Below are 27,706 nucleotides of genomic sequence, written 5' to 3' on the forward strand. Positions count from 1 at the left end.
ATATGCTTTATGTCCTTCCCATAGGGAGGCGCCCGAGATATCCCCTGTATCATTTGTCGAGAAGTAGAATTCTAATTCTTTCCGGATTATCTCAATGTTGTCGTTATCCTGGACCAATTTTTCATTTAGTCGCCAAGTGAAAGGTTGTCTGTATAACCCTGGTATCCTCAACTTCATTGTCACAGGAGAGTGATCAGAGAGGGAGGCTATTCCTATCCCTGTCTCTACGACGTCCTCTAGCAGCCTGTGATCCACCAATATGAAATCCAATCTAGAATACGTCCCGTGCACTGGGGAGTAGAAAGAGAAGTCCTTCGTTTTCTCATGTTGTATCCGCCAGACGTCCACCATTTGATGTCGTTTAAGGCGTTGTTTCAGCATTTTCAAGGACCTCTCGTTCGTCCCCCTTGCCCGGGACGTGCTGTCCAAGGCGTTATCCATGCAAAAATTAAAATCCCCTGCTAAGATTACATCGCCAAATTTGAATTCTGCTAGTCTTCGTAGGATCCGTTTCATATATCCCAAGGGGTTATTATTAGGACAGTATATGTTAGCGAGAGTAAACGCCCTATTTCCTAGCTCTCCCTTAAGAAACAAATAGCGGCCCTCAGGATCCGTCAATCTGTCAATCAAAGTGAATCGTGTGTGTTTCTCGAATCCAATTGCCACCCCCTTAGCCCTCCTGATGGGGGAGTCCCCGTAGAACCATGTCGGGAATCTATCTGAATTAAGCTTAACATTCGAGTCCAGGGAAAGATGGGTCTCCTGCAAGAATACTACTTCAGCTCTACATTGATGTAATTCTGATTGGAGTTTGTACCTTTTATTTAGGGCGTTTAATCCTCTTACGTTGTAGGATATAAAATTCACCTCAGTCATCCTGTGCTGACTACTGGGGTACTTAATCTATATTTATTTATCCTTCCCGTTCTTTTCATGTCCCTATTGGTCCCCCGCTCTACAAGGCAATTCACCTCCCCTTCCACCCCCCGCCCCCCCGATCCCTTCACCCCCCCCCCTCTCCCACCCCTGTCCCCCCCCCATCCCTTCACCCACCCCCCTCCCCCCCCCCTGGCCCCGTCCTGGCCTATACTTGATTATGGGAGGCCCAGCCCCCCTCTACAAGTAATACCTTCTAGGGTGTGGCTCCAACTGCGGGCTTCCACTTCAACTCCCCCCGTCCCCCCGCCCCTAGGGGTGGAGATTCTCCATCTCCTGACGGGGAGTGGTGGAGGTCGGGTCCGCCCCACCTATCCATCTTCCCCTCCAACCCCGCCCCCCGCCCCCCCCCAAGTCCCCCCCCCCCCCCACCCCCACTCCAATAAAAAAAAAACAATATAGAGAAAGAAAAAGACAAAAGCAAAAATCGGTCAAAAACAGACTAAGAAACCAAGGGGCCCACTCGTAAGGCGCTGGGGACCCCCACTTCCTCATTAGTTTTCACATGAATCTCAGGGGAGCTTAAGGGGTGGGATTCCCAAATTTTTGCAAAAAACCTCGAGATCCTCTAGGAACTTTAACTTATGAGTCCTGCCCTCTCTCTGAACAATCAGAGCTGTCGGGAAACCCCAGCTGTATCTTATATTGACATTTCTCAGATGTTCCAATAAGGGTTTGAGTTGTCTTCTCCGTGCCAAGGTCCCTGCGGAGAGATCGGCGAAAATTTGTAGAGTTGTCCCTTCGTATTGTAATGCGGGTAGACCTCTTAGTTTACTCCAGATCATGGCTTTGTCCTCGTAGAGATGAAATTTTACAATCACATCACGGGATATCTCTCCCCCCAGTCCTGGTGGTTTCCTTACTCTGTGGACACGATCTATCTTTAGATCTTCATCTTCCATTCTACCTAATAGAGGATTAAATAGCTGCCTCATCTTTGCACCAAGGTCTTCTCCTTGTTGTTCAGGTAAGGCTCTAATCCTAAGGTTCTGTCGTCTGCTCTGGTTTTCCTGTTCCTCCAGTCTATATAAAATGTCCCTGTGAGCCTCTTGCATTTTTCTGGACTGCGCTTTTAAGTCTAGTAGTTCCTGAGCCTGTTTGCCCAATAGATCCTCCGTCTCTTCTATTCTCCTTAACAGGTGACCCATATCTGCCCTGACAGTTAAGATCTCTGACTTAATTAAATTCTCCATTTTCAAAAACATTTCTTGTATTTCGCCTTTAGTCGGCATTTGGGAGATATCTGTCTGTTCTCTATTTTTACCAACCATGTCTGACTCTGATTCTTCACCTGAGGAGTCGCCTTGGATCCCGGTTGATTTTCCAGCCTCCTTCCTCCTCTCTCGCTTGCTCACTTGTTTTTTGTCCAGGCCTGGACTTTTTTGGCTTGTCTCTTTGAGATATTTCTGGATAGAGCTTGTGTTTAAGCTCTCTTTAGGGGCTTTAGAGTCATTGACTTTTGGGTTTCTACCCTTCATGTTGTCCCTCTTATGCTTCCTCTTCCCCAGAGTTCCTTTTCTTTTGAAGGCACCTTAGAGAAAGGCTATGGGAGTACAAGTAGGAAACAAAGAAAAGGGGTGCAAGCGATGGAAAAAATAATAGAATCAGGTCTTTTCCTCTGAGCTAGCCAATGGCCTGTCTATGGGACAGCAAGCACTCCCCAGGAAATCGTTAAATATAGATCCCAGACCACAGTGGGAAACGGGGAGAACTACTGCACCTCTACTTAAGGAAGAAAAAAGGCCGGGGCGCCTCCCTTAACTGTTCGTAGCTATAAGCAGTAGAGATCAAGAGGAAAACAAGATAGCGAAATACTGCCACAACAGGCCACCAGAGGGCCCCTTTTCTCCCTCTCCACCCAGGTATACACTCCCTCCGAAGCAAAATGAGAATGAAAGAGTGGTTTACTGGTTCTGGGGGGTCAAGCCGTAATTCCTATGTAAAGTAAAAAGCTATATATCGACAGCTGTCTTCAGATTCCTGGACAGAACTTTTCAGGGCATAGAAAAACATATGAGTCTTGCTGCATACATTCAGAGTGCTGCTATTGCATAAATCGTTTACATTTACTACCAACAGCTTGCTTGCTCCTTAGATGCACCTTCTCAGAACTTTAACTGGAGGATATATAATAGTCCAGGAGAGAAAAAACATAGCAGTTTGGAAGGGTCTGACCTGTTAGTAGTCTTCTGCGTAGAACTTTTCAAAACGTAATTAACATGTAAAAGAGTCTATTTGTCACCAGCCATCGTCAGAGTCCTGGGTGGATCTTTTCAGAGCATGAAAATGTATATGTATCTCAATATAAACATTCAGGATACTACTATTGAGCAATCAAGTTACTTTACAATCCAACAGCTTACTTGCACCTTAGATGCCCCTTTAACTGGAGGATTTATAGCAGTCCAGGGTAAAACAAAGAGAAAACCATAGCAGTTAGAGAGGATCTGAGACATATGAGTCCTACTGCATACATTCAGAGTGCTGCTATTGCCTAGATCATTTATATTTACTTCCGACACCTTACTTGCTCCTCAGATGCACCTTCTCAGAGCTTTGACTGGAGGATATATAATAGTCCAGGCAAAAAAAAACATAGCAGTTTGGAAGGGTCTGACCTGTTAGTAGTCTTCTGCTTTCACAGACTCTTCAGCCCGCAGGGACAGCGCACACTCAGCGGCGTCTACCAGACAAATAGAGGAGTGGAGAGGTATGGGGGGAGGGATAGAACCGAGGGTTCCGCTCGCTCCAGCGAGGCCCTCCGTACCGTCTACCGGAGTCCCTCCGGTTCGCGCTGGGAGTGCGCTCTAGTCTTGGGCAAGCGGACAATCAAGAGCGGGAGCTGGTGCCGGAGCGGGAGTCATTGAGGAGCGCCGCGCTTTCTCCCTGCGCTTGGCTCCGGGTGGAACGGCGAACCCTCCTCCATCCCTGTCACGTGGAAGCCGCCGCTAGGCTCCTCCCCTCTCACGTACGCCGCATGACGCCCCCCGTACTACCTCACATTTCTAAAAATGAATGAGGCATGGATCTCGGAGGAATTCAACACATGTGACCAGTAGACCATGTCTATGTCTATAAACGATTTTTTTAATCGAGCACACAGACCTTCTTTCTTCATTTGGCTCACTTCCTTGTCCAAAAAAAGCACACCGTACTATAAGCCCCTACCCTCCTGTTTGAAGAGGTTAAGCTGTGTCATATTTCTACTGGGGCTGCTTATTATGAGGGGCTCCCACCATCCCAGTGCTGTGCTGACTTCCTCCTGGGGCTGCTCATTATGAGGGGCTCCCACCATCCCTGTGCTGACTTCCTCCCGGGGCTGCTTATTATGAGGGGCTCCCACCATCCCTGTGCTATGCTGACATCCTCCTGGGGCTGCTTATTATGAGGGGCTCCCACCATCCCTGTGCTGTGCTGACTTCCTCCTGGGGCTGTACCTCTGCTGTGCATATTATGATGGGCTCCCACCATCCCTGGGCTATGCTCATTATGAGGGGCTCCCACCATCCCTGTGCTGTGCTGACTTCCTCCTGGGGCTGCTTATTATGAGCGGCTCCCACCATCCCTGTGCTATGCTCATTATGAGGGGCTCCCACCATCCCTGTGATGTGCTGACTTCCTCCTGGGGCTGCTTATTATGAGGGGCTCCCACCATCCCTGTGCTATGCTGACATCCTCCTGGGGCTGCTTATTATGAGGGGCTCCCACCATCCCTGTGCTGTGCTGACTTCCTCCTGGGGCTGCTTATTATGAGGGGCTCCCATCATCCCTGTGCTATGCTGACATCCTCCTGGGGCTGCTTATTATGAGGGGCTCCCACCATCCCTGTGCTATGCTGACATCCTCCTGGGGCTGCTTATTATGAGGGGCTCCCACCATCCCTGTGCTGTGCTGACATCCTCCTGGGGCTGCTTATTATGAGGGGCTCCCACCATCCCTGTGCTATGCTGACATCCTCCTGGGGCTGCTTATTATGAGGGGCTCCCACCATCCCTGTGCTGTGCAGACTTCCTCCTGGGGCTGTACCTCTGCTGTGCATATTATGAGGGGCTCCCACCATCCCTGTGCTATGCTCATTATGAGGGACTCCCACCATCCCTGTGCTATGCTGACTTCCTCCTGGGGCTGCTTACAGTGCAGGTGTCAGTGCTGTATATCACGGTACTGGTGTCAGTGTTGTATATCACGGTGCTGGTGTGAGTGCTTTATGTCATGCTGCTGATGTCAGTGCTGCATATGATGGTGCTGGTGTCAGTGCTGTATATCACGGTGCTGGTGTCAGTGCTTTATGTCACGCTGCTGATGTCAGTGCTCTCTATCACGGTGCTGGTGTCAGATCACTCTATCACGGTGCAGGTGTCATTGCTGTATGTCACGCTGCTGATGTCAGTTCTCTCTATCACGGTGCTGGTGTCAAATCACTCTATCACGGTGCAGGTGTCATTGCTGTATGTCACACTGCTGATGTCAGTGCTCTCTATCACGGTGCTGGTGTCAGATCACTCTATCACGGTGCAGGTGTCATTGCTGTATGTCACGCTGCTGATGCCAGTGCTCTCTATCACGGTGCTGGTGTTAGATCACTCTATCACGGTGCAGGTGTCATTGCTGTATGTCATGCTGCTGATGTCAGTGCTCTCTATCACGGTGCGGTTGATCATCTCCTGCACCCTCTTCTTTGCCTACCCTGACCTTCCCTCTCCTCCATTGCCTTCATGCGCTCCACAGTCCTGAATTGTCACAATTTCACACATAAAAAAAGAATGCTTGTAGTTGTCGATCCCAGATTCACCTCATACATGTGTTATGTCATTGGCCATGTGGTGGGACTATGTTTGCACAGCTAGTAATTATTTTGTGGCTGCAAATTTGACCTGTAGGTTTGCAAAGTTCGCCTCCTATTGAAGTCAATGGGGCCCGCCACGAACGTTACGGTTCGCGAACTATCGGCCACGTTCGCGAAACGTCCGGTCGGAAGTTCGTCCATCACTACTGGTGAGGTTGCACTGAAGGGCACTGCTGAGGCTGCACTTATGGGCGCTGGTGAGGCTGCACTGATGGGCGCTGGTGAGGCTGGATTGATGGGCGCTGGTGAGGCTGCACTGATGGGCGCTGGTGAGGCTGCACTGATGGGCGCTGGTGAGGCTGGACTGATGGGCGCTGGTGAGGCTGCACTGATGGGCGCTGGAGTGGTTGGACTGATGGGCGCTGGTGAGGCTGTATTGGTGGGCGCTGGAGAGGCTGCACTGATGGGCGCTAGTGAGGCTGCATTGATGGTCACTGGTAAGGCTGCACTGATGGACGCTGGTGAGGTTGCACTGATGGGCACTGATGGGGCTGTAATGTTTATCAGTGTAAATGTGCCCTGTCAGCCTTGCCGGTTATCGGCTCTCCATTCCTCACATACAGATAACGTGTGAGAAAAGAAAATGCAGATAACCGGCAAGTTTATTTACATGCGATCCGCTGTGATTGGACATGGCTGATCATATGGTAGAAGGCCTTTGTGATTGGACACGGCTGATCATATGGTAAAGGGCCACTGTGATTGGACATGGCTGATCATATGGTAAAGGGCCGCTGTGATTGGACACGGCTGATCATATGGTAAAGGGCCGCTGTGATTGGATACGGCTGATCATATGGTAGAAGGCCGCTGTGATTGGACACGGCTGATCATATGGTAGAGGGCCGTTGTGATTGGACAGGGCTGATCATATGGTAGAGGGCCGCTGTGATTGGACACGGCTGATCATATGGTAGAGGGCCGCTGTGATTGGACAGAGCTGATCTTATGGTAGAGGGCCGCTGTGATTGGACAGAGCTGATCTTATGGTAGAGGGCCGCTGTGATTGGACGCGGCTGATCTTATGATAGAGGGCCGCTGTGATTGGACACGGCTGATCATATGGTAAAGGGCCGCAGTGATTGGATAAGGCTGATCATATGGTAGAGGGCCGCTGTGATTGGACACTGCTGATCATATGGTAGAAGGCCGCTGTGATTGGACATGGCTGATCATATGGTAGAGGGCCGCTGTAATTGGACACGGCTGATCATATGATAGAGGGCCACTGTGATTGGACAGGGCTGATCATATGGTAGAAGGCCGCTGTGATTGGACACAGCTGATCATATGGTAGAGGGCCGCTGTGATTGGACACGGCTGATCATATGGTAGAGGGCCGCTGTGATTGGACACGGCTGATCATATGGTAGAGGGCCGCTGTGATTGGACAGAGCTGATCTTATGGTAGAGGGCTGCTGTGATTGGACAGAGCTGATCTTATGGTAGAGGGCTGCTGTGATTGGACAGAGCTGATCTTATGGTAGAGGGCTGCTGTGATTGGACATGGCTGATCATATAGTAAAGGGCCGATGTGATTGGATACGGCTTTTCATATGGTAGAGGGCTGCTGTGATTGGATACGGCTGATCATATGGTAGAAGGGCGCTGTGATTGGACACGGCTGATCATATGGTAGAGGGCCGCTGTGATTGGACATGGCTGATCATATGGTAGAGGGCCGCTGTGATTGGACACGGCTGATCATATGGTAGAGGGCCGCTGTGATTGGACACGGCTGATCATATGGTAGAGGGCCGCTGTGATTGGACAGAGCTGATCTTATGGTAGAGGGCCGCAGTAATTGGACAAGGCTGATCATATGGTAGAGGGCCACTGTGATTGGACATGGCTGATCATATGGTAAAGGGCTGCTGTGATTGGACATGGCTGATCATATGGTAGAGCGCCGCTGTGATTGGACACAGCTGATCATATGGTAGAGGGCCGCTGTGATTGGACACGGCTCATCTTATGGTAGAGGGCCGCTGTGATTGGACCTTTACCTCAATCTGTGATCAGCTTCATTCTAAGGACTCAGGGGGCCAGGGAGGCATGTTATGGGAGGACATCCATGTAGGCCCCCCTATAACAAGAGGGCCGCTCTGCAGCCGTCTTCCGGCCATGGCCCAGTTTTGAGGTGCATAAACCAGCCCGAGTGTATTTAGTGAATTATTCTGCGGTAGTTGCAGCACTTTATGGATGATGATGACATTTGCCAGTGTCGGCCTAAAAGGATCTGGTTTATGGTATTTATAAAGCTTTTACCAACGGTAAGGTTTGAAAAAAAAAAAAAAAAAAAATAAAAATAAAAATTCACTGTGCCACCATTCCAGCCATTGTGAAAAATCCCCAGAATTTGTTTATTCCCTATGATGGTCAGTGCCATCTAGTGGCCATATTGCAGTATATTTTCCTTATGAAGTATTTCAGGTCAGTACCGCATTATGACCACTAGATAGGTTTACTTTCAATGTCATCTCTATCATACACATATTGGGTGGCCGATGCCAAGACATACTGGGGGAGATTTACTAAAATTGGAGCGCACAGAATTCGGTGCAGCCAATCGGCTTCTGACTTCAGTTTTTTTCAATGAAGCTCTGATAATAAAAATCCTGGAAGCTGATTGATTTCTATGCAGAGCTGCACCAGATTTTCCCTTCTCCAGTTTAGGTGAATCTCCCCACTGAGTATCTTTTAAGGCGATTTTCTTTGTTAACTGATAGCCAAGCGATACAAATCTATCGGTCACGTGACTTCTTCCCGGATCTCTGTGTATTTCCTCTGCATCTGTAATGAAGACCGTCCACTGCTGCTCTCTCTCCTTGTGCAGGGTGACTGGTCTTGTCTACGCCCCCTCCGGTAGTAGGTGGAGCCTGCCCAGCCCCTCCCACAGCTCTGCTCTCTCTCTCCTTGTGCAGGGTGATTGATCTTGTCTCCGCCCCCTTCTATAGATTTCTGTAGTGGGGTCTTCTGGGCCCCTCCCACAGCTCTCTCTCTTTGTGCAGGGGATTGGTCTTGTCTACACCCCCTCCTGTAGTGGATGGGGTCTTCTGGGCCCCTCCCACAGCTCTCCTTTCTCTTCTTGCACAGGGGGACTGGTCTGGTCTCCGCCCCCTCCTGTAGTGGGTGGAGCATGCTGGGCCCCTCCCACAGCTCTGCTCTCTCTCCTTGTGCAAGGGGACTGGTCTTGTCTCCGCCCCCTCCTGTAGATTTCTGTAGTGGGTAGGGTCTTCTGGGTCCCTCCCACAGCTCTGCTCTCTTCTTGTGCGTGGGGACTGGTCTTGTATCCGCTCCCTTCTGTAGTGGGTGGAGTCTTCTGGGCCCCTCCCACAGCTCTACTCTCTTCTTGCTCAAGGGGGACGATTCGCTCCCACTGTGATTTTTACACAGAGCGAGTCCTGTGCACCTGCTGTCCACCGGCACCCGCTGATCGATTGGTACAGAGGCAGATCGCCAATAGGGAATGGATGGATCCCGTGTTCCTGCAAAGCAGAGATATGGATCCATGCCTTCCCCTATTTTAAGCACCTCCTCCCAATACATTAAAACACCGGCTAGGCACACAGTTAACCCTTTGATTGCCCCCTGATGTTAACCCCCTTCCCAACCAGTGTCATCAGTACAGTGACAGTGCATATTTTTAGCACCGATCACTGTATTAGTGTCACTGATCCCCAAAAAGTGTCAGTGTACGATATGTCTGCCGCAATATTTTTCCAGCTAGAAGTCGCTGATCGCTACCATTACCAGTTTAAAAAAAAAAACAATTCCAGTATATATACTATAGTTTGTAGACGTTCTATATAACTTTGGCGCAAATCAATATACGCTCATTGGGATTTTTATACCAAAAATAAGTAGCAGAATACATATTGGCCTAAATTAATGGAGAAATTTAGATTTTTTTTTTTATTATTTATTTTGGATGTTTTATAGCAGAAAGTAAAAAAAAATAAAAAAAAGTGTTTTTCTTCAAAAATTGCCGCCTTTTTTTTTTTGCTTATAGCGAAAAAAATAAATAAAATAACCCTGCAGAGGCGATCAAAAGAAAGCTCTATTTGTGGGACAAAACGGACGCATTTTGTTGCACAACCGCGCAATTGTCAGTTAAAGTAATGCAGGGCCACACCACAAAAATTGGTCTTGTCAGGAAGGGGGTGGGGGTAAATTTTCTGGGGCTGAAGCGGTTAAATATATACGTCAGGATCAATTTATTTTTTTAGGTGTTAAAGTGATATTAAAGAGGAAGTAAACCCTGATGGGTGTTACTTCTTCTTTGTCTCCCTGCAAAGGTAATGCATGATGGGCTACTATGCATCACATAGTAGACCATTATGTGTCATTTACCTGTCACAGGAGCCAGCGATGTCACCACTGTCCTCTGTAGTCTGGAGCATCCCTCTTCTTCCGGGTATCGCTGCTCCGGCCACTCACAGCGCTGGAGCAGCGATGACGTCACTCCCGCGCATGCGTGCAGGAGCAGCCACTAACGGCATATCACCGTTAGCAGCGGGATGCTGCTAACGGCGATAGTGCGCCTGTGCACCACCATCTACGGCGCATGCGCCATAGACAGCGGTGATTGTCTTTTAGTAAATAGCTCTTAAACCATATAGGTTTACGAGATATTTCTTGGACCTACAGGTAAGCCTTAATCTAGGCCAGTGATGGTGAACCTTGGCACCCCAGATGTTTTGGAACTACATTTCCCATGATGCTCCACTACAATGCAAGGTGCCAGAGCATCATGGGAAATGTAGTTCCAAAACATCTGGGGTGCCAAGGTTCGCCATCACTGATCTAGGCTTACCTGTATGTCAAAGTGGTTTGTAAGGGTTTACAACTACTTTAAAGCTTTTTTTTTTTTTTTTTTTAATAACAAACATGTCATACTTACCTGCTCTGTAATGGTTTAGCCCACAGAAGCCCGGATCCCCCTCTTCTCAGGTTCCCCACTGGCGCTCCTGGCTCCACCCCTCGAGCAGTGCCCCCAGAGAAAGCCCTGGGGGGGCACCACTGTGTGCTTGAACCCAAGCTGCTGCTCTATGCACCCGTAAAGGCACATAGAGCCACGCTTGGCCCCCCCTCTGCTCATTGCTCAATGGCAGTTATCGGCAGCAGCGGGAGCCAATGGGCTCCCGCTGCTGTCTCAGCTAATGAGGGAGCCTATAGAACCACCTACCATGCATTACGCCCCATGAATAGCCTGACTCATCCCAGCACAATGACGTTTGCTCTGGCACAGCCACAGTCACCTTCGTGTGAACGATCGGGATAATCGGCCGCTGGGTCTGGGTATAAAACGATGCTCACACCTCCGAGAAATAATTTATTTTTCCAACTTTATTTATAAGTTATAGAAATACATTTGTACCTCCTGTATAGAAAAGGGTGAAGTCAGTGAAGGTGAACCCCCCCAGATTAGAATTAGTGAGGGGGTCTTGGTGTGAAGGGGTCAGTCACTATACAGACAGTATTAGATTTATAATCAACAGCTCCAACCAGCTCAGCATAAGAGATCCCAGAGAACACCGTACCCCTAATATGAAGGTCCATTCATCTCCGAGGGAGGGGAGGGGGGGGGTCACAGGGAGGCGCTTTGCTCGGAGAGCCGTCTTGGTTTTGGTTGAAGAGTCCATCATCACATCCACGGCAACCACCAACGTCTGCTATCCACTGACAGACGCCGATCAGAGACTAGTGAACGGTTCTCTCCTTCTGCCGCTGATAGTCTGCAAAACAAGACATGACTGACACCACCGACTGACACCCATCACCCCCCAACTGACACACCCCACCCGAATGACACCACCACTGACTGACACCACCCCAACATGGAATAAGCTACAGGAATGTGTTGAAGATATGAGCACCTTATGTATCAGTTATATATCTGTCAAACCCGTCAGAGATATTGTGATCTGTGCTGGACTCTTTATCAGCCACGTCCTCATTACTACTTACTGTAGGAGAGGTACCGAGCCTCCGTCCTCACTACTACTACTTACTATATGGGAAGGTACCGAGCCTCGTCCTCACTACTACTACTTACAGTAGGGGAGGTACCGAGCCTCGTCCTCACTACTACTACTTACAGTAGGGGAGGTACCGAGCCCGGCCTTCACTACTAATACTACTTACAGTAGGGGAGGTACCGAGCCCGGCCCTCACTACTACTACTTACAGTAGGGGGGAGGTACCGAGCCCGGCCCTCACTACTACCAATTACAGTAGGGGAGGTACCGAGCCCCATCCTCACTACTACTACTTACTGTATGGGAAGTAGCGGACTTGCATGTAGATTTCTCTGGCGGTTTTCAAAATCTCTACAGCCTACAGAAAAAGAAAACACATAAAATGATGCCATGTACCAGGAAGGTCTGTGAAAGTTATGCTTCTACATATATACTATTAATGTTTCAGTCATAATCAGGCTGCTAACAATGAAAGTCAAATCAATATTTCCTGTCGCACATGTTCCTGGTATCAATGGCTCATAAAGTAGCGGATGCTGCAGGATCACATGCCTGACAAAGAGGTCCTGCGCAGCTACGAAACGTTGCACTTTTCCTTTGTGATGCGATTCTCTTCATTAAACATTTTTGACGAAAATTTGTTGATCCATGGTGTGCTGGCAAATATGTACGCTTGCTAACAATGAAAGGTGGTCACTCTGTACTCCATGGGAATACGTCATAATCTGATGGCGCATTCACTGGGGCCTATCTGAGGCCTGGGGGCTCATGCACTGGGGCCGGTCTGAGGTCTGAGGGCACATGCACTTGGGCCGATCTGAGGTTGCATGCACACTCAGAACTGTACTGATAATAGAATCGTTTACTTATGGATTATTAAAAAAGTGTTGATTAGTAGTATTGAGAACTAAGACTAGATGGCTCTATTGATCACGGACACACTAGTCGTCCAATGCTGGTAAAATAATCTCCTTGAGATTTTCCACCATCTGTGTCCCATACTAAAGATTGCTCTTAATTGCCTGCCCTGCAGACACAACAAGAATCCTTTTATACAGCTATAAATAAAACAAGCGACCCCAGTGGGCGATTTCCTCGCCATTTCTGTGGACAAAAAAAAAAAAAAGGAGGCGGAAAAAAAACCCAGCAGAGAACCCCTTGAATCTGCATGTATTGTGAAGCAGCGGTCGTGTCTGAACATAGAAAGGGAAGAGCTGGGCGTAGGAGGTTCGTTGAGCTCTTCTGTAAAGCCAGTCATCCGATTCCCCTCCCCCGCAGTGCGCTCTTAATACCTTGCTGTGCTCGATATCCTGGAAGTCCACATTGTTGACAGTGAGCACCTGATCTCCTTCCTGTAGGCCGGCGCGGTGAGCATCAGAGTCTGGGATAACCTGCATACACAAAGACAAAGCATTACAATGATGTCATCCATTATCTGAAGAATCATAAAGCAGAACTCTACCCGGGGTGATCTCTTTCCAGATTGTGAGCAGACTCTCGACATCCTCATGTACAATGCAAGACGGCCGACCCTGCACTGCACACGGCGGCCGGCCCTGCACTACACATAACGGCATCAAAATGCGATTAATGGTTGAAGCGCCAAAAAGGAATGGCTCCATGCATACCAACCCAAGTCTATTGGAACACAATGGCTGCACAGACACAGCCGCTGCTCCCAATTTGACATCTGTGAGGGGGGTAGGTCCCTGAATGCAGTGTCACATTGGGGCGCAGTAGTTGTGTCTGTGCGGCTGCATGTCCCAATACACAAAAAATGTCCCAGTAGCGGTATACACCCCCCCCCCCCACCCTAAACAGTCCTCACTACATCCAACGCTGTCTCTTCTGATACGGCTCTCTCCTCTCTCCCTGCATACACAAGCACAGGGGTAGCAGCCAGAGTCACTGATCAGAGGGGGGGGGGGGGGGGGTTTGGAGTACATGCACTGTGTGTGCCTATGGATGCACACAGCCTGGCTGAGGAGTCTGTGTGCTCCCATGGTACTTGGCTTGCTATGGAGACACACTCAGAAGAGGGGCAGAGAGTGCTGGTGGGGGGACCCCAGAAGCGGCGGAGCGGAGAGCACTGGTAGAGACCCCAGAAGAGGAGGAGGGGCAGAAAGCACTGGTAGAGACCCCAGAAGAGGAGGTTTGGGGCCATAAGGGTAATACTTTACAAAGGTCAGGTAAGTATAAAAGAAATTAATAAATAATGTATTTAGGGACAAAAAATATAATAATACATTTTATCCTATAGAGCCACTCTAATAAATAAAAAAATAAAAAAAGATATATAACAATAATAATAAACATGTGATAATAAATAGTAATATAACGTTGCTGGGTTGGCTACAGATATGGAAATAAATGATAGCGGAAAGGTGAGTGTTCGGAGCCCAGGAGAGCGGAGAGGTGGGGATCCCTCCCCATAGACGGATTGGACGGACTTACCTTAGAGATGAAGATCCCGAGCTGAGACGCCTTCCCTCCTCGGATATTGAATCCCAGCTACAAATACAGAATGACAAGGAATGGTCAGAGATATTGTACACTGCCCCTCCCCCACCGAGAAGGGGATCTCCTGTGTGACCCCAACCAATCCACAAAACACAGATATATGGGGGCTCCAAGGTATAAAGAACACCCCCCTCCCCCCACTATGGGTTCCTCTCATTGGGACTCACCTGAGCTCCTGGAGGTTTCTTCAACAGGATGGAGCGGGGGAGGAAACGCGCCAACTCATTGTTGTAATCTGAGCTGTACACCCTCTGCGGAGACAACAAACCATCAATCACTGAACCCCAAAATCTGACCCCGCCCACCCCCAACATCAATCAGTGGACCCCGACATCTAACCCCCCCGCCCCCCAACATCAATGAACCCAGACATCTAACCCCCCGGCCCCCAACATCAATCACGGAACCCCGACATCTGACGAGATCTAATCCACCCACCAACATCAATCACGGAACCCCGACATCTGACGAGATCTATCCCCCCGCCCCGAACATCAATCACTGAACCCCGACATCTGACAAGATCTATCCCCCCCAACACCAATGAATGAACCCCCGACATCTGACGAGATCTTTCCCCCCAAACACCAATCACTGAACCCCGACATCTGACCACATATATTCCCCCCGAATACCAATCACTGAACCCCGACATCTGACGATATCTGTCCCCCCCGAACACCAATCACTGAACCTCGACACCTGACGAGATTTATCCCCCCCCCCCCGGAACGCCAAATCACTGAACCCTGACATCTGACGAGATTTATCCCCCGCCCCGAACACCAATCACTGAACCCCGACATCTGACGAGATCTAACCCCCCCGCCCCCAAACACCAATCACTGAACCCTGCCATCTGACGAGATCTATCCCCCCTGCCCTCAAAAACTAATCACTGAACCCCAACATCTGACACTGATGATATTGAACAAACATCATTCACAACGTTGTTTTTCCATTCTGGATGGAGTAATGGACGATTATAACCACCATCAACTTTTCTATCATCTGTGTCCCCACCGAGAAGATTCCCGTTCACTTCCTGTCCCATAGCCACAACAGGAAGTGAGAGAAAACCCCTCCATATTGAGGGAATCCCAGAACTACTGTCCCCCACTGGGGAGAGTTGCCTTCACTTCCTGTCCCAGAGCCAAAACAGGAAGTGAGAGGAAATCCCTCCATAGTGAGGGAATCCCAGAACTAGTATCCCTCATTTGGGGAGATTTCCCCTCACTTCCTGTCCCAGAGCCAAAACAGGAAGCGAGAGGAAATTCCTCCATAGTGAGGGAATCCTAGAACTAGTATCCCTCATTTGGGGAGATTTCCCCTCACTTTCTGTCCCAGAGCCAAAACAGGAAGCGAGAGGAAATCTCTCTATAGTGAGGGAATCCCAGAACTAGTATCCCTTATTTGGGGAGATTTCCCCTCACTTCCTGTCACAGAGCCAAAACAGGAAGCGAGAGGAAATCTCTCCATAGTGAGGGAATCCCAGAACTAGTATACCTCATTTGGGGAGATTTCCCCTCACTTCCTGTCCCAGAGCCAAAAAAGGAAAAGAGAGGAAATCTCTTCATAGTGAGGGACCCCCAGAACTAGTGTCCCCCATCGAGGAGATTTCCCTTCACTTTAAGCCCCTCCCCCTACTTGATGCGGGCGGAGTCCTATTTAAAGGGCCCCAGTGTATGAGATTTATAGCTCACCTCCTGAAGGGGGACCCAGGCCGGGGGGTTCTCATATGCGGGCAGGAAGACCACAGGGTAGGTGTAATCCTCATAGGTAGGTCGCCCCTCCATCCTTAGACCGATGGCAGTCGGAAATCACAATCCCACCGGTGACTCCATCACACAACTTCCGCTCTGCTACTTCCGGTCCCCAGACCACACCCGGAAATGCCGTCAGTGGGCGGTGAACACACTGAGTGACCTGCAAACCCACCTCTAAAAGAAAAAAAAATTCCCACCCATGAGGTAGTTATGTGTAAAGTCTGCGGTGACACCGGTGTGCGCCCCGTCACATTTGTACAGGAAGGGGACATCGCGCCGCGGGTTTCGAGTCACCTGGCAACCCGTCTGCCCATCCCTCAGTTTATTGAAGCATCTGCACGGTGATTGGCTAAAGCCCCGTGTGTCATCAGGCATTGGTTGAGATTTGCATGGCGGAAGTGGGCCAGTTTGAAGTTTCTGATTGGACGCATTGAAAGACGGGATGGCGGAAGTCGTACGCCATGTTGGATGAGGGCAAAATTGTCTCATAGCGATAGCGCAATAAATATTCACTTATCAAATCCCGTGCATGAATGTAAATGCCTTTTGAGCGTTTTCCCAGCGCGACACAAACACTAATCAAAGTAGTAACACATCTATAGGTCTGTAGGCTGGCAGGGCGCCCTGGACAAAGATGGCCGCTGAATTCTGCGTCCTCCCCGCCCTTTCCATGACGGGACACGTCTCTACGGCCTCTGGGAGTGAGACGTCGGCTGGTTTTCATTGGCTGTCTCCGATTTCAAATCTTGGCGGTAGTAGAAGGGAGAGCGGCCCAGGTGTGAGGAGAAGCGGACCAGGGACGGTGAGAGGTGAGCCCGGGGGAGGGATGGGGAGGACTTAGGAGGAGGCGAATCGGCCGGGGACTTATGTGCGGAGAGCCGGTCAGGATATGAGGGGCACCATTTATATAATGAAGGGGGTATATGTCTCTCCTTGGGGGGATTGAGTTGTTTTTCTTTCCCCCCCCCCTTTCATTCATGACCCAGAGTGACCCCAGGAGGAGAGTCAGGCTACCCTCCCCGTGGGGGTGACCCCACCGAGGAGAATTGGGCCGCCCTCCCCGTGGGGTGACCCCCCCCCCCCCCCCAGAGGAGAATCGGGCCGCCCTCCCCGTGGGGTGACCCCCCTCCCCCAGAGGAGAATCGGGCCGCCCTCCCCGTGGGGTGACACCCCCCCAGAGGAGAATCGGGCCGCCCTCCCCGTGGGGTGACACCCCCCCAGAGGAGAATCGGGCCGCCCTCCCCGTGGGGTGACACCCCCCTCCCCCAGAGGAGAATCGGGCCGCCCTCCCCGTGGGGTGACACCCCCCCTCCCCCGGAGGAGAATCGGGCCGCCCTCCCCGTGGGGTGACACCCCCCCTCCCCCGGAGGAGAATCGGGCCGTCCTCCCCGTGGGGTGACACCCCCCCCCCCCCCGGAGGAGAATCGGGCCGTCCTCCCCGTGGGGTGACACCCCCCCCCCCCCGGAGGAGAATCGGGCCGCCCTCCCCGTGGGGTGACACACACCCCCCCGGAGGAGAATCGGGCCACCCTCCCCGTGGGGTGACACACACCCCCCCGGAGGAGAATCGGGCCGCCCTCCCCGTGGGGTGACACACACACGCACCCCCGGAGGAGAATCGGGCCGCCCTCCCCGTGGGGTGACACCCCCCCCCCCCCCCGGAGGAGAATCGGGCCGCCCCCCCTGTGTGGTGACACAGCCCCCCCCCCCCGGAGGAGAATCGGGCCGCCCCCCCCCCCCCCCGGAGGAGAATCGGGCCGCCCCCCCCCCGGAGGAGAATCGGGGCCCCCCCCCCCCCGGAGGAGAATCGGGGCCCCCCCCCCCCGGAGGAGAATCGGGCCGCCCCCCCCCCCCGGAGGAGAATCGGGCCGCCCTCCCCCCCCGGAGGAGAATCGGGCCGCCCTCCCCCCCCGGAGGAGAATCGGGCCGCCCTCCCCCCCCGGAGGAGAATCGGGCCGCCCTCCCCCCCCGGAGGAGAATCGGGCCGCCCTCCCCCCCCGGAGGAGAATCGGGCCGCCCTCCCCCCCCGGAGGGAGAATCGGGCCGCCCTCCCCCCCCGGAGGAGAATCGGGCCGCCCTCCCCCCCGGAGGAGAATCGGGCCGCCCTCCCCCCCCGGAGGAGAATCGGGCCGCCCTCCCCCCCGGAGGAGAATCGGGCCGCCCTCCCCCCCCCGGAGGAGAATCGGGCCGCCCTCCCCCCCCGGAGGAGAATCGGGCCGCCCTCCCCCCCCCGGAGGAGAATCGGGCCGCCCTCCCCCCCCCCGGAGGAGAATCGGGCCGCCCTCCCCCCCCGGAGGAGAATCGGGCCGCCCTCCCCCCCCCGGAGGAGAATCGGGCCGCCCTCCCCCCCCCGGAGGAGAATCGGGCCGCCCTCCCCCCCCGGAGGAGAATCGGGCCGCCCTCCCCCCCCGGAGGAGAATCGGGCCGCCCTCCCCCCCGGAGGAGAATCGGGCCGCCCTCCCCCCCCGGAGGAGAATCGGGCCGCCCTCCCCCCCCGGAGGAGAATCGGGCCGCCCTCCCCCCCCGGAGGAGAATCGGGCCGCCCTCCCCCCCCGGAGGAGAATCGGGCCGCCCTCCCCCCCGGAGGAGAATCGGGCCGCCCTCCCCCCCCGGAGGAGAATCGGGCCGCCCTCCCCCCCCGGAGGAGAATCGGGCCGCCCTCCCCCCCCCGGAGGAGAATCGGGCCGCCCTCCCCCCCCGGAGGAGAATCGGGCCGCCCTCCCCCCCCGGAGGAGAATCGGGCCGCCCTCCCCCCCCGGAGGAGAATCGGGCCGCCCTCCCCCCCCGGAGGAGAATCGGGCCGCCCTCCCCCCCCGGAGGAGAATCGGGCCGCCCTCCCCCCCCGGAGGAGAATCGGGCCGCCCTCCCCCCCCGGAGGAGAATCGGGCCGCCCTCCCCCCCCCGGAGGAGAATCGGGCCGCCCTCCCCGTGTGGTGACCCCCCCCCCCCGGAGGAGAATTGGGCCGCCCTCCCCCCCCGGAGGAGAATTGGGCCGCCCTCCCCCCCCGGAGGAGAATTGGGCCGCCCTCCCCCCCGGAGGAGAATTGGGCCGCCCTCCCCCCCCGGAGGAGAATTGGGCCGCCCTCCCCCCCCGGAGGAGAATTGGGCCGCCCTCCCCCCCCGGAGGAGAATTGGGCCGCCCTCCCCCCCCGGAGGAGAATTGGGCCGCCCTCCCCCCCCGGAGGAGAATTGGGCCGCCCTCCCCCCCGGAGGAGAATTGGGCCGCCCTCCCCCCCCGGAGGAGAATTGGGCCGCCCTCCCCCCCCGGAGGAGAATCGGGCCGCCCTCCCCCCCCCGGAGGAGAATCGGGCCGCCCTCCCCCCCCGGAGGAGAATCGGGCCGCCCTCCCCCCCCGGAGGAGAATCGGGCCGCCCTCCCCCCCCGGAGGAGAATCGGGCCGCCCTCCCCCCCCGGAGGAGAATTGGGCCGCCCTCCCCGTGTGGTGACCCCCCCCCCCCGGAGGAGAATTGGGCCGCCCTCCCCGTGGGGTGCCACCCCCCCGAGGAGAATTGGGCCGCCCTACCCCGTGGGGTGACAGACACCCCCCCCCCCCCCCCCCCGGAGGAGAATTGGGCCGCCCTCCCCGTAGGGTGACACCCCCCAACCCCCCCCCCCCCCCCCCCCCAGGAGGAGAATCAGTTTGCCCAATGCCCCCCCCGGGTGAATCAGAATTGGGTTCCCCTTCCCCCAGAGTGACACCTGGAGGTCTCCAAGTCATTGCCCATAGCTCTTGGAGGGACTTACAAAAACATGCAACCTGTAGAATTTTTTAAATTTTTTTTTTAACCACTTCCCGCCCATGGCCGTCATATGACGTCCTGGACTTTCAGTGGGAATATCTGAATGATGCTAGCAGCCACAGGCATCATTCAGATATCCTCCTTTTTCTTTTTTTTTTCTTCTTTTTTCAGCCGGCGATTCTGTGCACCATAAGAACAATCATAGCGGCAGTTCCGCTGCTTGATCGCTCTTACAGGCGACGGGAGGGGGCACTCCCACCGCCATCCGGTGCTTCTCCGGGCTCTCCCATGCCATCGGAGACCCGGAGATAGAATAGTCCCGTGTCGGATGATGACGATAGAGATTTCCGGTGACCAGATGGTCACCAGTCATCTCTAAGACCGTTGGAGGCCCGGGCGCGATGTTATGACGTCACGTCCGGTTTCCCGGAAGTAAACAGCCATGATCAAGGCTGTCTGCATGGGATCGGTGAACATTTTTTCATGATCTCATGCTTTCCAGCCTGGAGGAGATGCGGGGTCTTGCTGACCCCATATCTCTCCATAAAGAGGACCCGTTGCGTAGATTCCTATTACAAGGGGTGTTTACGTTCCTTGTAATAGGAATAAGTGATCAAAAAAGTTGTTAAAAAAAAAATTGTTTTTTAACCACTTCAGCCCCGGACCAATAAACACCTTAAGGACCAGAGGTCTTTTTGCAATTTCGCACTGCGCTGCTTTAACTGGTAATTGCGCGGTCATGCAATATTGCACCCAAACGAAATTTGCGTCCTTTTCTTCCCACAAATAGAGCTTTCTTTTGATGGTATTTGATTGCCTCTGCGATTTTTTTTTTTTTTTTTTTTTTTTTTTTTTTTTTTTTTTTTTTTTGCGATATAAATGGAAAAAGAGCGAAAATTTTGAAAAAAAAAGATATTTTCTTCTTTTTGTTAAAAGAAAAATCGAATAAACTAAATTTTAGTCATACATTGAGGGCAAAATTTATTCAGCCACATGTCTTTAGTAAAAAAATGTCAATAAGCGTATATTTTTTGGTTTGCGCAAAAGTTATAGCGTCTACAAACTAGAGTACATTTTCTGGAATTTACACAGCTTTTAATTTATGACTGCCGATCTCATTTCTTGAGGTGCTAAAATGGCAGGGCAGTACAAATCCCCCCCAAATGACCCCATTTTGGAAAGTAGACACCCCAAGGAAATTGCTGATGGGTATGTTGAGCCCATTGAATATTTATTTTTTTTGTCCTAAGGGATTGAATAATGACAAAAAAAAAAAAAAAATTTTTTTTTTACAAAAAGTTGTCACTAAATGATATATTGCTCACACATGCCATGGTTATATGTGGAATTGCACCCCAAAATATATTCCGCTACTTCTCCCGAGTATGGCGATACCACGTGTGTGGGACTTTTTGGGAGTCTAGTCGCGCACGGCACCCGAAAACCAATCACCACCTTCAGGATTTCTAAGGGTGCAAATTTTTGATTTAACTCCTCACTACCTATCACAGTTTCGAAGGCCATAAAATGCCAAAATAGCACAAAACCCCCCCAAATGACCCCATTTTGGAAAGTAGACACCCCAAGCTATTTACTGAGAGGCATGTTGAGTCCATGGAATATTTTATATTTTGCCAAAAGTTGCGGGAATATTACAAACTTTTTTTTTTTTTTGCACAAAGTTGTCACTAAATGATATATTGCTCACACATGCTATGGGCAGAAGTCAAATTACACCCCAAAATAAATTCTGCTGCTTCTCCCGAGTACGGGGATACCACATGTGGGGGACTTTTTGGGAGCCTAGCCACGTACGGGACCCCGAAAACCAAGCACTGCCTTCCGGATTTGAATATAAAATGCTATAAAAAACAAACTAACCAGAGTCACCCGTAACACTTATACGGTGATCAGTGGTGAAAGGGTTAACTAGGGGCAATCAGGGGGTTCAAATTTTATTAGGTAGTATATGGGGGTCCCTGGCGCTATATAAAAACCTGACGGGGAACCTAAATAACGAACTGGCTAACCAGCGTCACCAGTGACACTTATACTGTGATCGCTGGTGAAAGGGGGTGAAAGGGTTAACTAGCAGCAATCAGGGGGTTAAAACCATTATTGGGTAGTATATCGGGGTACCTAGCGATATAAAAACCTGGCGGTGAACCTAAAAAAATAACTAGCTACCTAGCGACACTGATGCAGCGTTCAGAAAAATTATCGCTTAGTGACACTGGCAAAAGGGGGTGAAAGGGTTAACTAGCGGCAATCAGGGGGTTAAAACCATTATTGGGTAGTATATCGGGGTACCTAGCGATATAAAAACCTGGCGGTGAACCTAAAAAAATAACTAGCTACCTAGCGACACATGCAGCGATCAGAAAAATGATCGCTTAGTGACACTGGCAAAAGGGGGTGAAAGGGTTAACTCTAGGGGCAATCAGGGGTTAAATCTTTATTGGGGGGTGATAGGGGGCTACCCTGGACCTAACACTAACTGTCCTGACAGTTTTTACTGTCACAACTGACACTGAATGCATTGATCAGTAAAGAAATGATCAATGCAATCAGTGACACTGTGACTGGGGGGGGAGGGGGGGATCGGGGGGGGTTTGTGTGCCTGTGTGTACCTACATGTCAGTGTAGTGTTGGTGCACACTTACTTTTACTGTTCTCCTCGTAGTCCGGTCAAAAAGACCGCCCCGAGGAGAATGACATCACTTCCTCCTTCCTGTGTAAACAATACACAGGGGAGGAAGCTTCTCATTGGCCAGGAGCGATCCAGAGGGGGTGGCCGAAAACCAACGGCCATCCCCTCATCACGGAGCGCTCCTGGACCGAATCGGACCGCCGTAAACAGCGGGAGGGGGTCCGATCGGACCCCCCACCCGCTGGAAGGCAATCACGTAGATGTACGTGATTGTGCCTGCCTGTGCCATTGTGCTGACGTACAATGGCAATACGGCGGTCCTCAAGTGGTTAAAATGCCCCTGTCCCGAGTAGCTCGCCCTCAGAAGCGAATGCACACGGTAGTCCCGCCCACATATGTAAATGCCATTCAACCTACACGTGTGAGGTATCGCCACGTGTGTTAGAGCGCAAGCAACAATTCTAGCTCTAAACCTCCTCTAACTCTCAATATGTAACCTGTAAAAAAATAAATACCGTATTTGCCGGCGTATAAGACGACCCGGCATATAAGACGACCCCCTAACTGTACAGGTTTTTAAAATGTTTTGCCCGTACTCACCGTTTAAGACGACCCCCCCATTCTGAGGCTTCCGACGCTTCATATCCCTCTTCTTCGTTCTTGCTGGAGCCATTTCCTTCTTCCTTCTTGCTGGTGCTGGAGCCAATCACGGCGAGCAATGTATTCTATTAATGAATACAAAGCCTGCTGGGATTGGCGGAGGCTGTTACATCATCAGCCAGCGCCTCACTCTCAAAGCCAATCGGAGCAGGCTACTGTGTGTAGCCTGCTCGGATTGGCAGAGATTGCTACTCCAATCCGAGCAGGCTCTGTATTCATTTGAATACATCGCTCACTGGGATTGGTTCAGTGGTATATACTGTATGTAGCCGAAGCTACATACAGTATTACCGGACATCCAGAAGGCATCCCAGCAGCTGACCCGGCGTATAAGACGACCCCTCCTTTTTGCTCAGTTTTTTTAAGTGTAAAAGGTCGTCTTATACGCCGGAAAATACGGTAAATAAAAAAAATTAAAGGGTCGCCAATGGAGACTTAAGTACTGAAGTTTGGCGTCATTCCATGAGTGTGCACAATTTTGAAGCATGACATGTTGGGTATCTAGTTACTCTGTGTAACATCATCTTTCACATTATACAAAAAAATTGGGTTAACTTTACTGTTTTGTTTTTTAAATTACCGTATATACTCGAGTATAGGCCGACCCGAATATAAGCCGAGGCCCCCAATTTACCCCCAAAAAAACTGGCAAACTTATTGACTCGTGTATAAGCCGAGGGTGAGACATGCCTGTCCATCCCTGTGTGTGTGTCCGTCCATCCCTGTGTGTGTGTCCGTCCATCCCTGTGTGTGTGTCCGTCCATCCCTGTGTGTGTGTCCGTCCATCCCTGTGTGTGTGTCCGTCCATCCTGTGTGTGTGTCCGTCCATCCCTGTGTGTGTGTCCGTCCATCCCTGTGTGTGTGTCCGTCCATCCCTGTGTGTGTGTCCGTCCATCCCTGTGTGTGTGTCCGTCCATCCCTGTGTGTGTGTCCGTCCATCCCTGTGTGTCCGTCCATCCATCCCTGTGTGTGTGTGTGTCCATCCATCCATCCATCCCTGTGTGTGTGTGTGTGTGTCCATCCATCCCTGTGTGTGTGTGTGTGTCCATCCATCCATCCATCCCTGTGTGTGTGTCCATCCATCCATCCCTGTGTGTGTGTCCATCCATCCATCCATCCCTGTGTGTGTGTGTCCATCCATCCATCCATCCCTGTGTGTGTCCATCCATCCATCCCTGTGTGTGTCCATCCATCCATCCATCCCTGTGTGTGTCCATCCATCCATCCCTGTGTGTGTGTGTGTGTCCATCCATCCATCCATCCCTGTGTGTGTGTGTGTGTCCATCCATCCATCCATCCCTGTGTGTGTGTGTCTCCATCCATCCATCCATCCCTGTGTGTGTGTGTGTCTCCATCCATCCATCCCTGTGTGTGTGTGTGTGTGTGTGTCCAGCCTACCTGTGTCCCGAGCCTCCGTCCCGTGCCTTGCCTCCTTGCCTCCGTCCCGTGCCGTGCCTTGCCTCCTTGCCTCCGTCCCTTGCCTCCGTCCCGTCCCGTGCCGTGCCTTGCCTTGCCTCCGTCCCGTGCCTTGCCAGGATCGCCGCTCTTCGTCGGCGCCTCGGCGGCCATTCTAAAATTCAAAAGCCGCGCCTCCGCCTTCGCCTGTGATAGGCGGAACACTGAATTTCCCAGCAGCCTGTGTTCCGCCTATCACGGACATCGTCTCATCCTCGTCCGTAGTACGAGGATGAGCGGATGTCCGTGATAGGCGGAACACTGACTGCTGGGAAATTCAGTGTTCCGCCTATCACAGGCGAAGGCGGAGGCGCGGCTTTTGAATTTTAGAATGTCCGCTGTCTGTCTGCTCGACACGCTGATCGAGCAGGCAGACAGCGATGACTCGAGTAAAAGCCGAGGGGGGCACTTTCAGCCTCAAAAAAGAGGCTGAAAATCTCGGCTTACTCGAGTATATACGGTATATAAAACCTTTTTTTTTTTTTTCCAAAAAGATGCGTTTTAAATACTGTGCGAGATAAAAAACAACTGCCATTTTATTCCCTAGGGTGTCTGCTAAAAAAAAAAAAATATGTTTGGGGGTTCTGAGTAGAGCTGCAACTAACGATTAATTTGTCTGTCGACTAATCTATCGATTTATATTTTTTTCGATTAGTCAACGACTATCCGATTATTTTTTAATGAATCTAGTGTTTGTTTTTTTTGTGTTTTTTTTTTTTTTTTGATTAGCTAATTAATCCTTTGGATAACCTTTAGTGTATTGTATGGGCATTGCAGAGTATTGTATGGGCGGCTGCTTCCATCCGACCTCTCCCCTCCATTGCACAGATCAGTACAGAGAGGGGAGAGAGGTTTGTTTACAAGTGATCGCTCTGTGGGAGCGATCACATTGTAAACGCCTGGGTGTAGAAAGATGGCCGCCGCTTCGGAGCTAGGCCGAAGCCGCGGCCTCTCCTAAGGCCGAGATCGCGGCATGTGCACTCGGATCACGGATTGGTGACGATCCGTTGCACCCCTAGGCACGGGGGGGGGGGGGGGCGGCACGGAGGGGGATGGCGGCACGGAGGGCAGTGGTAGATACCAAGCACTGCCACTACTGTGACGCGTTGTGGCAGCTCTAGTTCTGAGTAATTTTCAAGCAAACACATTATGATTTACACATTTTTACGTGTAGAAAAGAGTGCCAGAATAGGCCCGGTATTGAAGTGGTTAAACGTCGCCTATGGAGATTTTAAAGGATAAAAGTTTGTCGCCATTCCAGGAGCGGAAACAATTTTGAAGCGTAACATGTTTGGTATCAATTTACTCGGTGTAACATTATCTTTCACAATATAAAAACAAATTTGGGCTAACTTTACTGTCTGATTTTTTTTTTTCCCCCAAAAAGTGCGCTTGTAAGTCCGCTGCGCAAATACGGTGTGACAGACAGTATTAGATAGATAGATAGATAGATAGATGTGTGTGTTTAGGGGTTCTAATAAAGGGAAGGAGATGGGCAGGCAGGGGAAGCTCCATTAGCATTGCTGGTTGTCATACCAGCGGCCCCCCACAAGAGAGCGCCAGATTTCAGAAGGAAGCATAGGACCACAGAAGGCCTCAAAGCCGTGGCGTGGCCCAACGCGTTCACGGCGGAGGGGTGCACGGACACAGGATACCCCCCGTGCTGCGCCAGGTCGCTAATTCTAGTCGCAAATAGGACCTGGCACCTGAGATTTGTCGAGCCCTGGTATAACAGGACAGGTTCCACTCAGAACAGGCCTCACCATGGTCCACCAAAGAAGTTGAGGTCACGTGCTCAGCATCATATCCAGAGGTTGTCTTTGAGAAATAGATGTATGAGTGCTGCCAGCATTTCTGCAGAGGTTGTAGGGGGTCAGCCTGTCAGTGCTCAGACCATACGCCGCACACTGCATCAAATTGGTCTGCATGGCTGTCGTCCCAGAAGGAAGCCTCTTCTAAAGATGATGCACAAGAGAGACCACCAACAGTTTGTTGAAGACGAGCAGACTAAGGACATGGATTACTGGAACCATGTCCTGTGGTCTGATGAGACCATGGTAAGGCGTCTATCATAAAGGTTTGAAGGGTTCTTACAATGATTGTATCCTGAATGTTCACCTGATGGGGGTCTTATTGTTTCCATATGGACCCCTGTCAGACATCAGAAGCCTTTTCTACCACAAATTGGAATGCTTGGGATGTCCGTGTCTCCTCCCATTCAGAAAATTGTCTTATTCACTGAATGCAAACAGCTCTGTGATTGGAGGAGGGAATATTGTGACATTCATGTACCCCTTCTCCAGTCACAGGTTGGAGGTCTTCCTGTTACATATGGACTGAGTACAATTATACTGTCTGTGTAGTTGGTAATCTGTGTCTCCTCTGATTTGGTAGGTTGGTTTTGGTGCACCATGGGAAAGGATGAGGGGATCCCGGTTCGAGTGGTGTTGAGGTGCCGCCCTCTAGTCAGCAAGGAACTAAACGAAGGCTGCAGGAGCTGCCTGACCTTTGTCCCCGGAGAGCCTCAGGTACTCTGCACTCCTCTCTGTAGCCGGCACTCCTCTCCGCCTCTTGGCTGCCCTTCGCACGCATTGACGTCTGTTTTTTGTTGTTGCAGGTGATTGTCGGCAATGAGAAAGCCTTCACCTATGACTTCGTCTTCGACCCGTCTGCCGAGCAGGAGGAGGTCTACAACTCTGCTGTGTCCCCGCTCATTCTGGGGCTGTTCAAAGGTAAGTCCCTGACCCCACTGGTGGGGCCTGGCTGGACTTGGGGCGATGTGGCCGGGCCTGAGACGGGGGGGGTGGTTGTGATGTTACTACTATTGGTACATAATATTTGGGTTAGCATAGGTATTTGGTTCTCCATAAAGGGGTGTGTTGTGTGTTTTTTTTTTTTTTTTTTTTTTTTTTTTTTTTTTTTTTTCACCATTTTATTTATTTTTTCTATCCTTGGTGGCTGGGGGGGGGGGGGGGGGGGGGGGCTTTGGATACGATGTGTCTGGAGTGGGATGTGGCAGGACCTGGCTGGGCTTGTGGGGGTTGGCGAGGCCTGGCTATTTTGAGCTCTAACTTTTGGCTTTAACTAGACGCTGACCGCCGGCTGTCAAATGATGGCCAGGCGGCGCACTTATTGTGGCGGGAGGGCGT

The 27,706-nt window shown here is 51.6% G+C and overlaps 2 protein-coding genes across 2 annotated transcripts in view; one reads left to right on the forward strand and one right to left on the reverse strand.

The window, feature by feature from the left end:
• Positions 1–11,116: 11,116 nt before the first annotated feature.
• On the reverse strand, positions 11,117–16,329 carry PDZD11 (PDZ domain containing 11). Its single transcript, XM_077474344.1, has 6 exons — positions 15,990–16,329; positions 14,454–14,537; positions 14,221–14,277; positions 13,059–13,157; positions 12,064–12,124; positions 11,117–11,523 (listed from the first exon to the last, which is right to left on the reverse strand). Exons 1-6 carry the CDS (start codon positions 16,080–16,082, stop codon positions 11,489–11,491), a joined length of 429 nt encoding a protein of 142 aa, XP_077330470.1. The 5' UTR covers positions 16,083–16,329; the 3' UTR covers positions 11,117–11,488.
• Positions 16,330–16,836: 507 nt separating this feature from the next.
• KIF4A (kinesin family member 4A) overlaps positions 16,837–27,706 on the forward strand; it is a gene marked incomplete in the record, with an annotated part of 62,542 nt that continues 51,672 nt past the window's right edge. The window contains 3 exon segments of the mRNA XM_077474343.1: positions 16,837–16,861; positions 26,952–27,085; positions 27,175–27,289. Of these exon segments, the coding sequence (XP_077330469.1) occupies positions 26,969–27,085; positions 27,175–27,289 (232 nt within the window).

Source organism: Lithobates pipiens, unplaced genomic scaffold, assembly GCF_037356315.1.
Source record: "Lithobates pipiens isolate NorthernLeopardFrog02 unplaced genomic scaffold, aLitPip1_a1.2 Scaffold_1, whole genome shotgun sequence".
Lineage (NCBI taxonomy): Eukaryota > Metazoa > Chordata > Amphibia > Anura > Ranidae > Lithobates > Lithobates pipiens.

Bases quoted from the DNA above. Each gene is read 5' to 3' on its own strand.
- PDZD11 (XM_077474344.1), bottom strand. From the start codon at position 16,082: ATGGAGGGGCGACCTACCTATGAGGATTACACCTACCCTGTGGTCTTC. The intron at 14,538-15,989 runs GTGAGCTATAAA...TTGTCTCCGCAG, and splicing joins CCTGGGTCCCCCTTCAGGAG to AGGGTGTACAGCTCAGATTA. The intron at 13,158-14,220 runs GTAAGTCCGTCC...TTGTGTATGCAG, and splicing joins TCGGGATCTTCATCTCTAAG to GTTATCCCAGACTCTGATGC.